We start from the raw sequence: 14,304 nt of genomic DNA, 5'->3' as shown, positions 1-14,304 counted from the left end.
ACTAACCTTTAGGATTTACTGAATACATTACTGAATACCCCTAAGGTTAATTTAATTCTGCTTCCCTCTGGATGGCAATGCAAGTAAGCTTCACAGTACCATGTCTTCAGTAAAATAGATCATCTGTTTTATTATTACATCTCTTCCATTCATTGGGGGAAGAGAGAGCAGAAAGAGTGACTTCAGTCTTCTTGTACACTGAAACAATCATGTTGTCAAAGCTCATTTGGAAGATAAGTTTGGAAAATGCTTTTGTGACAATACATTTTGGAACCAACTAGAGATAAAACATTTTAGTTTTAGTGATGTGCAATGATGCAAAGTTAACAAATAATCTCATGACAGGCTGCAAAAAAGTTATGGTAATATAGTTGAATTCCACATTAATTTTGAAAGTGCCCTACTCCACTCCTGAACAATATTCTTAGATTTAAAGTCAATTCTGTAGGTATGAGGGGAGAACTGTTAATGTTAATTGTGTAAATGGAAAATATTTAAGGAAACAATTCAAAGTGTTCAATAAAATACATTCTATTGAAAACAGAAGTTCAACAGAAAAGATCTATCTATGGCTTATTCTGGAAGTTCAGAATAGTATTAGATTAAAATAAGAGGCTTATAACATGGCAAAGAATCTAAATAAATCTGAGGAATGGGACAGTTTTAGATACTAATAAAAGGGCACTAAAAATGATCAAAAAGGGACAAGATAGAATGAGAGTGAGCTAACTAGAAATATAAAAACAGAGTGTAAGAGATTTCCCAAGCATACGGAAAGGAGAGTTGCTGAAGTAAGTTTTGATTCCTTGTAGGGAGAAACAATTGAAATCGTCATGAGGAATGTAAAACGTAAGAGAGATTGAGCAAATATTTTGGCCAATATGTTTCCTTTGTAGACAGGATTTAGGAGTTGGGGCTTATGCTAATGTGCATCTTCTCAATGCCAACTTGTGGGATCTTTATGTCTTGGATAACACGATAGGCTAATCACTTTCACTGGAAATGTAGGTGAGCTAATAAATGGAGGCCAACGTTCATTCCTATGAATGTCAGCCCAGTTCTTCAACAATATCAGTAGTTCATTCATATAATGTTCAACCCACAGAGCAATGTAAAGCCTTTCCTCACCTAGAATGATATCATAAACAACACCAACAAGCCCAATAATAAGATATAGAAATCATTGGAAAGCTCATATCTAACAACAACAAATAAACATCATTTAAAATCCATTAATCTTTTCAGAATCTCTAAACATCAATCTAATTAAACACCTTTTGTACAGATTGTAAAGAAAATTAGTGTCTTCAGAATTCTGTTATCTATCAAAATAAACATGACTTAAACATTTTTAAAAATCATTTGGCTTCCACAGAAGCATGTAAATTGTCAAAGCCATCAAACCTGCTTCCTTAGGACAGCCTAATAAACACACAGCTCTTCATTACCCATTAGTGCCTTTGAAGAAAGCCAAAAGTTCATATTTGTCCAAGTTTTCATATAGGCAGACAAATGGGGGAGACAGTGAGAAAAGAGATCAGTATGAGATCGGTGCAGTTGCGAAAAGGAGAGAATCAGGGCAGGGAGAAATAAAACCGAGAATCAGGTAGGACTGATAAATTAAACTGCATTTATTTCAGTGTAAAAGGCCTAACAGGTAAAGGATAATGAACTCAGGGCATGGTTAGGGACATGGGACTGGAATATCACTGGAATATCAAGGCAATTACAGAGACGTGGCTCAAGGATGGACAGGACTGGCATCTTAGTATTATTCGGAAGGATAGAAAGGGGGACAGGAAAGGAGTGGAGGTTTTGATGAGGGATTTGATCACGGCTGTACTTAGGGAGGACATTCCAGAGAGTACATCCAGGGAAATTATTTGGATGGAACTGTGAAATAAGGAAGGGATGATCACCTTAATGGGATTGTACTATAGACCCTCTAATAGTTAGCAGGAAATTGAGAAACAAATTTGTAAGGAGATCTCAGTTATCTGTAAAAATAATAGGGTGGTTATGGTAAGGGATTTTACCTTTCCAAATATAGACTGGGACCACCATAGTGTTAAGGGCTTATATGGAGAGGAATTTGTTAAGAGTGTACACAAAACATTTCTGAGTCAGTATGTGGATGTACCTACTGGATGAGGTACAAACCTCTCCTACTCTTATAAAATAAGGCAGGACAGGTGACTGAGGTGTCAGTGGGAGAGCATATTGGAGCCAGTGACCATAATTTTATTAGTTTTAAAATAGTGATAGAAGAGGACAGATCAGATGTCTAAGTTAAAATTCAAAATTGGAAGAAGCCCAATTTTGATGATATAAGGCAAGAACTTTCAAAAGTTGATTGGGGGAGGAGGGGAGGAGGTGGCTATTTACAGGTAAAGGGATGGCTGGAAAATGGGAAGCCTTCAGAAAGACAATATGTTCCTGTTCGGGTGAAGGGCAAGGCTGACAGGTGTAGGGAATGCTGGATGATTTGAGAAACTGAGGTTTTGATCAAGAATAAGAAGGAAGCATATGTCAGGTACAGACAACAGGGATCGAGTGAATCCCTAGAAGAGTATAAAGGCTGTAGGAATATACTAAAGAGGGAAATCAGGAAAGCAAAAAGGGGACATGAAATAGCTTTGGGAAATAGGGTTAAGGAGAATCCAGAGGGATTCTACAAATACGTTAAGGACAAAAGAGTAACTAGGGAAAACATAGGGCCCCTTAAAGATCTGCAAGGTCGCCTATGTGTGGAATTACAGGAGATAGGAAGATACTAACTGAGTATTTTGCATCAGTGTTTACTGGGAGAAGGCTATAGAAGATAGAGAGCTTGGGGTAAAAATAGCGACCACTTGAAATATGTCCATATTACAGAGGAGGAGGTGCTGGATGTCTTAAAATGCATAAAGGTGAATAAATCCCTGAGACCTGATTAGGTGCACCCTAGAAATCTGGGAAGCTAGGGAAATGATTGCAGGCCCTCTTGCTGAGATATTTGGATCATTGGTATCTGCAGGTGATGTGCCGAAAGATTTGGGGAGCTAATGTGGCGCCACTATTTAAGAAAGGTGGTAAGGAAAAGCCAGGGGCTGGTGAGCCTGACATCAGTGGTGGGCAAGTCGTTGAAGGGGATCCTGAGGGACAGGATTTTCATGTATTTGGAAAGGCAAGGACTGATTAGGGATAGTCAACATGGCTTTGTGTGTGGGAAATCATGTCTCACTACCTTGATTGAGTTTTTTGAAGAAGTAATAAAGAGGATTGATGAGGGCAGGGCGGTGGACATGATCTACATTGACTTCAGTAAGAAGTTTGACTAGGTTCATCATGGTAGACTGGTTTGCAAGGTTAGATTGCATGGAATACAGAGAGAACCCAACTATTTGGATACAGAACTGGCTCAAAGGAAGAAGACAGAGGGTGGTGGTGGAGGGTTGTTTTTCAGACTGGAGGCCAGTACTACGAGTATCAGTGGCTGGATCCACTGGTTTTCACCATTTGCATAAATGATTTGGATGTGAATATAGGAGATGTGGTTAGTAAGTTTGCAGATGACACCAAAATTGGAGGTGTAGTGGACAGTGAAGAACATTACCTCTGAGTACAATAGGAAGTGGATCAGATGGGCAGATGGGCCGATGGGCCAAGGAATGGCAGATGGAGTTTAATTTAGATAAATGTGAGGTGCTGCATTTTGGAAAGGCAAATTCGGGCAGAACTTATATATTTAATATTAGAGTCCTGGGGAGTGTTGCTGAAATAAGAGACCTTGGAGTGCAAGTTCATAGTTCCTTGAAAGTGGAGTCACAGGTAGATAGGATATTGAAGAAGGTGTTTGGTATGCTTTCCTTTATAAGTCAATGCATTCAGTACAGGAATTGAGAGGTCATGTTGCGACTGTACAGGACATTGGTTAGGCCACTTTTGGAATATAGCATGCAATTCTGGTTTCCCTGCTACAGCAAGGATATTGTGAAACATGGAAGGGTTCAGAAAAGATTTCCAAGGATGTTGCCAGGGTTGGACAGTTTGAGTTATAGAGAAATGCTTAATAGGCTTGAACTGTTTTCTCTGGAGCATTGGAGGCTAAGGGGTGACCTTATAGAGGTTTATAGAATCATGAAGGGTATGGAAAGGGTGAATAGCCAAATTTGTTTCTCCTAGAGTGTGGGTGGGAGAGTGGGAAGAGTCCAAAACCAGAGGGCATAGGTTTGAGGTGAGAGGGAAAAGATTTCAAAGGGACCTAAAGGGCAACTTTTTCACAGAAAGGATGGTACATGTATGAAATGGGCTGCCAGAAGAAGTGGTGGAGGCTGGTACAATTACAACATTTTAAAGAGCATCTGGATGAATATATGAATAAGTAGGGTTGAGAGGGCCAAATGCTGGCAAATGGGACTAGATTAATTTAGGGTATCTGTTCAGCATCGACAAGTTGGACCAAAGGGTATGTTTCCACATTGTACAACTTTGTGACTCTATTTAAATAATTAACAATTAAACTGAACTATGCTTTAAAAGCATACTATGTTCTATAGCAATTTTCCATCCAATGAATGTTCTATTCTAACGTATCAGAAGATTTTACTGCATTTACATTTGAAATCAGTTGTTGAGAAAAATTTGGAATCTATTATTTAAAGACTTCCAATAAAGCTCTTAGAAATTCATCGTATGTCAAAGTCAGCATGGTTTTATGAATGCAAACTTGTGTTTGATAATTTTAATAAAATGTTGTGATGATGAAATTAGTAGAGTGGATGAAAGGAAACCAGTAGATGTAACATCTTTGGATTTCTAAGAGGTTTGCCATTAGTGCCCTAATAAAAGTCCACTATATAAGCAGGGATAACACATGACCCTGGACATTTTCAAGTTAGCAGGGTGCAAATGATGGAGTGCCACAATAATTAATACCATTCAATTTTTTTTGATGACTTGGATGAAGAGACTACGAATAATATACCTAGGTTGGCTGACTATACAAAGGTTAAATCTGATCTAAGTTTGAAGAGAACACAAGGCTGCAAAGAGATGTAGACAGGTTAATTGAGTGACAGATGGACTTCAATGACGTTACTTTATCATTTACTTAACGTTAAGAAAAGGTCACTTTTCCATGAATAACAAATAAAATTATTCCAATCCTGCACTAATGACATTTCTAAACTTGAACAATGTACTTTTTCTCTTTCAGTTCTTCCTACCATCCAACATGGACCTCAAGTATTCAGTACGATTGAGGGAGTCTCAGTCAAGCTACCTTGCAAAGCACATGGTGTTCCCAAGCCTTCTATAGTCTGGTCTAAGGTACTTATCTATTATGTAAGCAAGTTGGGACACATTCATTTGAAATGATATCTAAAGCTGCTATCATCTGGAAATTGGAGAAGTATAAAGACACTGTCTTGTTATTCTGTTCTTGTTTAGTCACATAAATCAGTGATACTGAAGGAATGACCACATATATTTTCAAGTCAGGATGATGAGTGGCTTGGAGGAGAACTTCTAGGTGGTAGTGTCCCCATGTACTTGTTGCTCTTGTCCTTCTAGATATAGTGCTGTTGGATTTGGAAAGTATTGTCTAAGGAGCCTTGGTGAATTTATGCAGCGCATCTTGTAGATACTACATACTGCTGTTACTGAATTTCAGGCTGGAGGGAGTGGGTGCTGCACAAATGGTGCCAATCAAACAGGCTGTTTTGTTCTGGATGGCATGAAGCTTCTTGAGTGTTGTTGGACATTCACTCTATCTCGGCATGTCAGAAGTATTCTATCGCACTGGTGACTTGGGTGTTGTAGGCAGTGTACAGACTTTGGGAATCAGGTGGTGAGTTACTCATTGCAGTATTCCTAGCCTCCAATCTGCTCTTACAGTCGTTGTTTTTATGTGCTAAATCCAGTTGAGCTTCTGGTTAAGGTCAGTTTTTTTTATTTCAGAAATATACTTTATTCATAAAAAATAATTGTATATATACATTGTCACAATTGCAGTTCAGTTCTGTGTGGTAGCATATCAAGCAAATGAACAAACATTTGAGTTAGACTCTATACCAACAAATCAAAGACATGTCTTACCTGTACAAGAGTATATTTACATTCATTGAGGCACAGGGAGGGCCCAAAAACTGAACAGACCCCTAATTAATTCAGCCGGAAGATCTCAAAGACAGCGGACTTTCCCAACTGCGCCTTGGCAGCTGCCCCGAGCTTTAGTGCATCCCTAAGTATATAGTCCTGGACCTTGGAATGTGTCCGTCAGCAACACGTAGTCGAGGTCAACTCCTTGTTTGGGGAGACGAAAGAGTGTCTTTCACTGAGTTGATAATCACCCAGGTGCCGTCAACGTTTGTTTCAGTGTGCATCCCAAGGAACAGAGGTCAATGGTAACCCCTAGGATATTGGTAATGGGGGATTTTCTGACAATGACATCATTGAATGTCAAGAGACAATGATTAGATTTTCTCTTGTTGGCGATGGTTATTGCCTGGCATTTGTTTGGCATGTATGTTACTTGCCATTTGTCAGCCCAAGCCTGGATATTGATCAGGTCTTGCTGCATTTGGAGATGGACTGCTTCAGGATCCGTGAAGTTGCAAATGGTGCTGAACTTTGTGCAGTCATCAGTGAACATCCTCACTTCTGACCTTTATTCAGGAGGAAAGGTCATTGATGAAGCAGCTAAAAATGGTTGGGTCTAGGACACTACCCTGAGGAACTCCTGCAGGGATATCCTGGAACTGAGAAGACTCACTTCCATTAACCATGACCAAGATAGTCTTACCATTGTGCCAGGTATGACTCCAATCAGCAGAGAGTTATTCCTTCATTCCCATTGACTCCAGCTAGCTTGGGCTTTTCTATGCCACACTTGGTCAAAAGTGGCCTTGATTTCAAGGGGTGCCATTCTGTCACCTCACCTCTCGAATTCAGCTATTTTGTCCAAGGATTTTAAGAGATCAGGAGCTACTTGGCCCTGGCATAACTCAAACTGGACATTGCTAAGCATGTTATTGCTGAGCAGGTGCTGGTTGATGACACTCTTCATAGAGTCATAGAGATATACAGCATGAAAACAGACTCTTCGGTCCAACTTATCCATGTCAACCAGATATCCCAGTCTAATTAATTTTATTCTGGAATAAAGACATTATGTGTATAATTTAATACATTTAACAGTGATTATAGACCAAGATGCCACATCCAGTTGCAAATTATGGTGGGCAATTTAAAAAGATTTGGAGGAGGAACCACAAGTAACCTCATCCTAAATAATGGGAGAGTCCAGCACATCAATGCAAAAGATAAGGCTGAAACATTTACACCAGCTTTCGAGTTGGATGATCCGTGTCAGCTCCTCTGGAGAGTCCTAGCATCAGAGGTGCTGGTCTTCAGCCAATTTAATTCATTCCATGTGATGTCAAAAACTGGCAGACAGCACCGGATACTGCAAAGACTCTGGGCCCTGACGACATTCTGGCAATAGTACTAACTATTTGGGCTCCAGAACTTGCCACACCTTGAGTCAGCTGTTCCTGCACAGTAAAACATTAGCATCTACCCAGCAATGTGGAAAATTTCCCAGGCCTCTCTTGTTCACAAAAAGCAGGACAAATTTAACCTGGTCAATTATCACCCCATCAATCTCCTCTCAATCATCAGTAAAGTAGTGGAAGCTGTCATCAACAATGAATTCTTCACTTTGACATTCAGAGCACTGGGCAGAAATCACATTGCGTCAACACCAACCTGCAGCCTTCACGATGCTTTAATTTTATTAAACAGTCAGATTCCCCTGGTCCTCACCAGTTCTAAGTCAGCTGCTAGCTGCCGACCGAGACCACCTGCCTGCCATGGTCCTGCTTTTGTGAACAAGACATGCCTGGGCAATCTTCCACATTGCTGGGTAGATGCTAATGTTTTACTGTGCAGGAACAGCTTGACTCAGGGTGTGGCAAGTTCTGGAGCCCAAATAGTACTATTGCCAGAATGTCGTCAGGGCCCAGAGTCTTTGCAGTATCCGGTGCTGTCTGCCAGTTTTTGATATCACATGGAATGAATTAAATTGGCTGAAGACCAGCACCTCTGATGCTAGGACCCTCCAGAGGAGCTAACACGGATCATCCAACTTGAAAGTTGGTGTAAATGTTTCAGCCTTATCTTTTGCATTGATGTGCTGGACTCTCCCATTATTTAGGATGGGGTTACTTGTGGTTCCTCCTTCAAATCTTTTTAAATTGTCCACCAAAATTCACAACTGGATGTGGCATCTTGGTCTATATTCACTGTTAAATGTATTAAAATATACACATAATGTCTTTATAGCAGAATAACATTTATTAGATTTATTCAAAAGAGTATCTATTTCAGCTTAATCTTGTTAAGTACAGTAATTGACATGCATAAGATAACAACCACATTCAGAGCAATCAAACTAAATGTTATGAGTATTGATAAAAACCTTGAGTTCCCAAAATGATATTTGCAATTTTTGGATATCTGCCATGCTTTATATCAGCTTAACTAAGTCCTAGTCACAAAGATTTGAATTGTCACAATGAACGTGCTAAATGATGTTCTGTAAATTAAGATTTTCTACAAGCAAGCTTAAAGTTAACTTGAGGGGATCCAAGATGGCGGCGACCCAGTAAGACTGAGTCTATAGTGCTCCTCCCAAGACTTGGGCACAGTGGGTCACCTACCCCCTACCAAGCTCACCAAATCATTTATAAATCATTTATAATAGTTTAGTAACTGAATTAGTTGTGTAATATTACATTTAAGCAACTTTATCCTAAGTTAAAATGACTAAAGGGAAGGGAGCCCGCAGCTCTCAGCAAGCAGGAACCCCTCCCCCACACTCTCCAGCTGCAGCAGAGGCGTCCACAGCCGCCCCGGGGGACTTACCTACAGTAGCAAGTCTTGCAGAAATGCTTTCCAAGCTTGACTCGAAGATTGATGCCTTTATCGTCGAATCCAGGAATCGTTGGGAGTCGCTCTCGGCCGCGCTGCAGAAGCACGACCGTGAAATTGAAGAAATTCAACGCCGAGTCGGAGGGGCGGAGCTAAAGGCCGTGACCTCGGAGACAACCGCTCAATCGGCCGTGGATCAGGTCCGGACTCTCGAGCAGCGAGTCCGGACCTTGGAAAATCATATTGACAACCTCGATAATCGAGGTCGTCGAAAAAATATTCGTTTGCTGGTCCTTCCCGAACGGGAAGAGGAAGGCCAGCTTACAGCATTCCTGGAGCAGTGGCTGCCACAACTTTTAAATCTGCAAGCTGGATCAGGCCAGGTAAGGGTGGAATGGGCCTACCGGGTAGCAATACGCGGGCCCGGCTCGAACCAGCGCCCACGCCCGGTCCTGTTCCGGCTGCAGAGCTACAGGGAGAGGCAGATACTCCTAGAAGCCTCTAGAAATCTCGGAAAAGACCCCCAAGCTATGATTTACAAAGGATCCAAGATCATGCTATTTCAGGACTTTTCCCCGGCTCTGGTTCGAAAGAGGAAGGCATTCGACGAGGCGAAGAAGCGTTTAAGGGACTTAAATGTACAGTACTCCTTACGCTACCCAGCGTTGTTACGCTTTAACCATGAAGGATCTGTATATAACTTTGGATCACCAGAAAAGGCTAAGGAATTCTTGGACTCTCTTAGATAAACTGTAGGACATAATGGATGTTGGTCTGCCTTCCCCCCCCCCCCGTTTTGGTTTATATCCCCCCCCCTTTTTTTTTCTTACCTTATTGCTTAATATTATTATGGGGGCTGGGGAGAGGGATTTGATTTTCTCCCCCCCCCCCCCCCCCTTGGAGTTGTTTTCTGTTATTATTTTATATATATATGAGGGGTGTATGTATGTGTGTGTGTGTGTGTATGTATGTATATATATATATATATGTATGTGTATGTATATATATGTATATATAAGCTGGGGGATTTGGTTAATGTTGGTGGGGGGAGGTGGTTACCTTATTCGATTTTACCTCTGTCTTTAGGAGCGGGGTTGTTTTTCCCTTCGTTATTTTGTATTATCATATTTAATTATTATTTGTTGAACTGGTAATTTTATAGTTATATGTTTATATATGGTATTAACATTACCAAATATACCCAGGTGTTGGTAGGGGTGGGGGTGGGGTGCTCACTGTTAACTCTAGCTTTGTATTATATTTGAATTTTCCTCACTTTATTGAGGAGTGCCTGGGTCAAGGGTGGGGCATTGGTTGGGAGAGGATATGAGGGATTTTTGGAGAGGAAGTGATGCCCCCTGGGAACAAGGGGGAAAGTCTCCACTTAGATACGTTTTATATTTTTTTTATTTAGAAATAGTTTTTTACTGTATTGTTGTGGGTGTATTAAAGAGGGTTTATTTTTGTAAATTTTACATGTTCCATGCTCGGGATGTTCTGGATAGGGTTCCCCCTCCCGAGGGGTCTCAGATTGGCCCAGAGGATTATGGTTGATCAATCGGTTAAGTGGTGCACCTGGAATGTCAAAGGGAGTAATTCGCCACTTAAAAGGAAGAAAATATTATCAAATCTTAAGAAGGAAAGAGTTGATATAGCTCTCCTACAGGAGACACATCTGTCAGATAAAGAACACTTGAAATTACGACAGGGCGGATTTGATCAGGCCTTTTTTTCTTCTTTTAGCTCAAAAAGCAGGGGAGTTGTTATTCTTGTTCGGAAGAATTTCCCTTTCAAAATCCTAAAGCAGATAAAAGACGAATCTGGACGATATATCTTGATTAAAGCTCTCATAAATGGAGAGGAATATGGGATTTTAAATTTGTACTGCCCCCCGGCACACCCCTTTAAATTTATAACAGAAGCCTTCTCAAAATTGATGGCTTTTGATGCCCGTCATATAATTATAGGGGGAGACTTTAATTGTATTATGGATCCGGAAATAGACAGGATTCCCAAGAGTACTGCAGGAGTATCTCCCAGATCTAGACAATTGATGGATCTGAACAAAGAATTAGGATTAGTAGATGTATGGAGATGTCTTCATCCACAGGGTAGAGATTTTTCTTTCTACTCTAATCCACATAAATGTCATACCAGAATTGATATGTTTTTTGCCCCCTCAATTTTTTTAAATTCCATATCATCCTGTAAAATAGGTAATATAGCAATTTCTGACCACGCTGCTGTATATATGGAAACTAAGGCGAGGAACAGTGGGACATCCCCTCGGCATTGGCGTATGGACCCCTTCTTAATGAAAGATAGTAAATTTGTAAAGTACTTCTCTCAAGAATTTAAAACTTTTTTTAGAAATTAATTCAGGTACAGCTAGCAACCCGTCAATGATGTGGGAGACCATCAAAGCTTACATGCGAGGCTTGATCATCTCCTACTCAGCGACCCAGAAGAAATTAAAAGGAGAACAACAGCGTTTGCTTGAAGCCCGCTTAAAAGCGGCTGAAACAGCATACACTGATAGACCCTCTATTATTAAATTGCAAAGGATTACAGCTCTTAGGACAGCTCTAAATACTACACTTACTCAAACGGCTAAGAGGGAAATATTATTTGCAAAGCAAAGGTTATATGAATATGGCGACAAACCGGGTAGATACTTAGCATTTCTTGCAAAGAAAAAAAAGGCCCCTCAGACTATTATGTCTATCAAGGAAAGTACGGGTATTTTGACTCATGATCATAAAAAGATTAATGCGACCTTTAGAAAATTCTATTCTGAGTTATATAAATCACAGGATTGTGAAGATAGGGCGAAGAGGATGCAGTCATTTTTTAAAAATTTGACTTTTCCAGACCTAACTCCGGAACAAGTTAGGTCTGGAAAATCGGTCCTAAATGCTCCTCTTACACCCCAAGAAATAGTTGATGCAATTAGGCACCTTCAAAATGGTAAGACGCCGGGCCCAGATGGCTTTCAAGCTGAATTCTATAAAGAATTTACAGAAATACTGGTTGGTCCACTTATGGACATGTATAACTATGCATATAGTCAGGGCTGTCTCCCGCCTTCGCTGAAAGAGGCAAATATCTCTCTTATCCTCAAAAAAGGAAAGGACCCAGAAGATTGTACATCATACAGACCAATATCCTTGCTAAATGTAGATTTTAAAATCCTCTCTAAAACGTTAGCACTGAGATTAGAAAGGATACTGCCACATATTATAAAGGAGGATCAGACGGGGTTTATTAAGGGCCGTAGATCATCCAATAATGTTAGAAGGGCTCTGAATATGATTCAAGCTTGTCATCAGGGAAAGATACCAGGAGTAGTGGTTGCATTAGACGCGGAAAAGGCATTTGATAGGGTCGAATGGTCATATTTGTTTTACACATTGGAGAGGTTTGGTGTTGGACAGGTGTTTACCAAATGGATCTCAACATTGTATAGTGATCCCAAAGCAGTTGTGGTCACCAATGGATTAGGCTCGGATAGCTTCAGTGTGGGTAGGGGCTGCCGTCAGGGATGTCCCCTCTCGCCATTGTTATTCACGCTAATAATTGAACCACTAGCAGAAGCTATACGAGCTGATCCTAATATAGTGGCCCCAAGGATTGGTACAGGTAAACATAAAATTACCTTTTATGCAGATGATGTTCTTCTATTCCTCAGTAACCCTTTGATGTCCATACCTCGCTTAATCCAAGTTATTAATACATTTAGTGCATTCTCAGGCTATAAAATTAATTTTTCAAAATCGGAAGCTATGCCAATGGGTGGCCTTGCTGTGATACCCCGCTTAGCGGACGGTTCCCTTTTTCCCTTTCGTTGGTCCCTGGAGGGTTTCTTATATTTAGGCATTTTTATTACTCCAGTATTTGGTCAGTTGTATAAGGCTAATTTTGTGTATTTATTGGAAAGGATAAGGCAGGACCTCCAGCGATGGGGAGACCTGCCAATTTCCTGGCTGGGTAGAATAGCATTAATCAAAATGAATATCCTGCCCCGTCTCCTATATCCTATGAGAATGCTTCCGGTGATGCTGCCGAGGACAGCTTTATGTAAATTATACGGCTGGCTGAGTTCCTTTATCTGGAACCATAGGCGGCCCCTCATTAAGCTGAAGAAGCTACAGCTTCCACAGGCAAGGGGTGGATTGGACTTCCCAGATTTTAGGAAATATCAATTAAGTTCCCTATTAAGTTATATAGCTGATTGGGTCTTGTCTGATCCACAATCAATCTGGTTGGACATCGAGGCTTCTCAAGTAAAATACCCACTTATTAACCTTTTATTCTCAGACAAGAGGAAAATCATTACAGATCACTGTAAAAACCCTATAATACTGAATACAATCAAGGCTTGGAATATAATGCGGCAAAATGAGGGTAATTCACATAAAACATCCCCCTATGCACCGATAGTGGGAGCATGGGGATTCCAACCGGGGTTAACAGATGCCACTTTTAAACTCTGGAGAGCCAGGGGTATCTCATGTCTCGGGGATTTATTTTAAGATGGGGTCCTGATGTCTTTCGGACAGCTGCGTCAGAAATTCGGATTACCCAATGGAGACCTCTTTCGATACTTCCAAATTCGAGATTTTATACAGAAGAAGACTACGTTATTAGATAGTCTTTATAAATCCGATAGAGAATGTAGTGTCCTACGACCAGTGGGGGTATCTTCCGTCAGTAATATTTGTCATTTGCTACATGATGAAGTATCGGGAGATATGGATAATCTGCTTAAAACATGGGATCAGGATCTGGGACTAGAAATCTCCACAGAAACGTGGAATGATATCTGGGAAAATGCTAGAAGAATTACTATTTGTAACAGAACCCAGGCTATCCAGCTGAAGATACTTCATAGGGCCCATATAGCACCGGTTCGATTGGCAAAATTTAAGGCAGGAGCATCTCCAATGTGTCCTAAATGCAAAATAGAGGTGGGCACTCTTGTACATTGCTTATGGACCTGTCATAAGATCCGTAGATATTGGACTAAAGTAGCAAGTACCCTGACAGAAATTTTAGGAACGGAAATAAAAGTGGACCCCGTATCTCTCCTCTTGGGCTTTTCGAACTTTCCCTCCCTGGACACGTACGGGAAGAGACTATTTTCTATTCTTTCTTTCTGTGCAAGGAAAAATATTTTGATGAACTGGGTGGCGGAGGGCCCCCCTGGACTTTCAAATTGGCACAGACTAATTATGGAATGTATTCCCCTTGACTTCCTTACAAATATGGTGCACCGAAAGACCGAATTATTTTATAAAATATGGCAGCCCTTTTTGAATTACATAAATACAGATATTTCGGCTATCCTAACAAGGGCTTTTATTTAATTGAGACTACAAACCTGGCTGGTCC

General features: G+C 40.6%; 1 protein-coding gene across 3 annotated transcripts in view; it reads left to right on the top strand.

Moving 5' to 3' along the window:
- hmcn1 (hemicentin 1) overlaps window positions 1–14,304 on the top strand; it is a 607,098-nt gene that overhangs the window by 281,009 nt on the left and 311,785 nt on the right. For all 3 annotated transcript variants that reach the window (XM_087990747.1, XM_043699541.2, XM_087990748.1), the window contains exon 20: window positions 5,198–5,310. In XM_087990747.1, coding sequence (XP_087846873.1) covers window positions 5,198–5,310 — 113 coding nt within the window. The remainder of the gene's footprint in view (window positions 1–5,197; window positions 5,311–14,304) is intronic.

This window comes from Chiloscyllium plagiosum, unplaced genomic scaffold (genome assembly GCF_037043375.1).
Source record: "Chiloscyllium plagiosum isolate Xiang-an unplaced genomic scaffold, Cpla_swu_hap1 HiC_scaffold_9, whole genome shotgun sequence".
In the NCBI taxonomy this organism is placed as follows: Eukaryota; Metazoa; Chordata; class Chondrichthyes; order Orectolobiformes; family Hemiscylliidae; genus Chiloscyllium; species Chiloscyllium plagiosum.
Note: the sequence above shows the minus strand (reverse complement) of the source record. Positions and strands in the feature narration are given on the sequence as shown.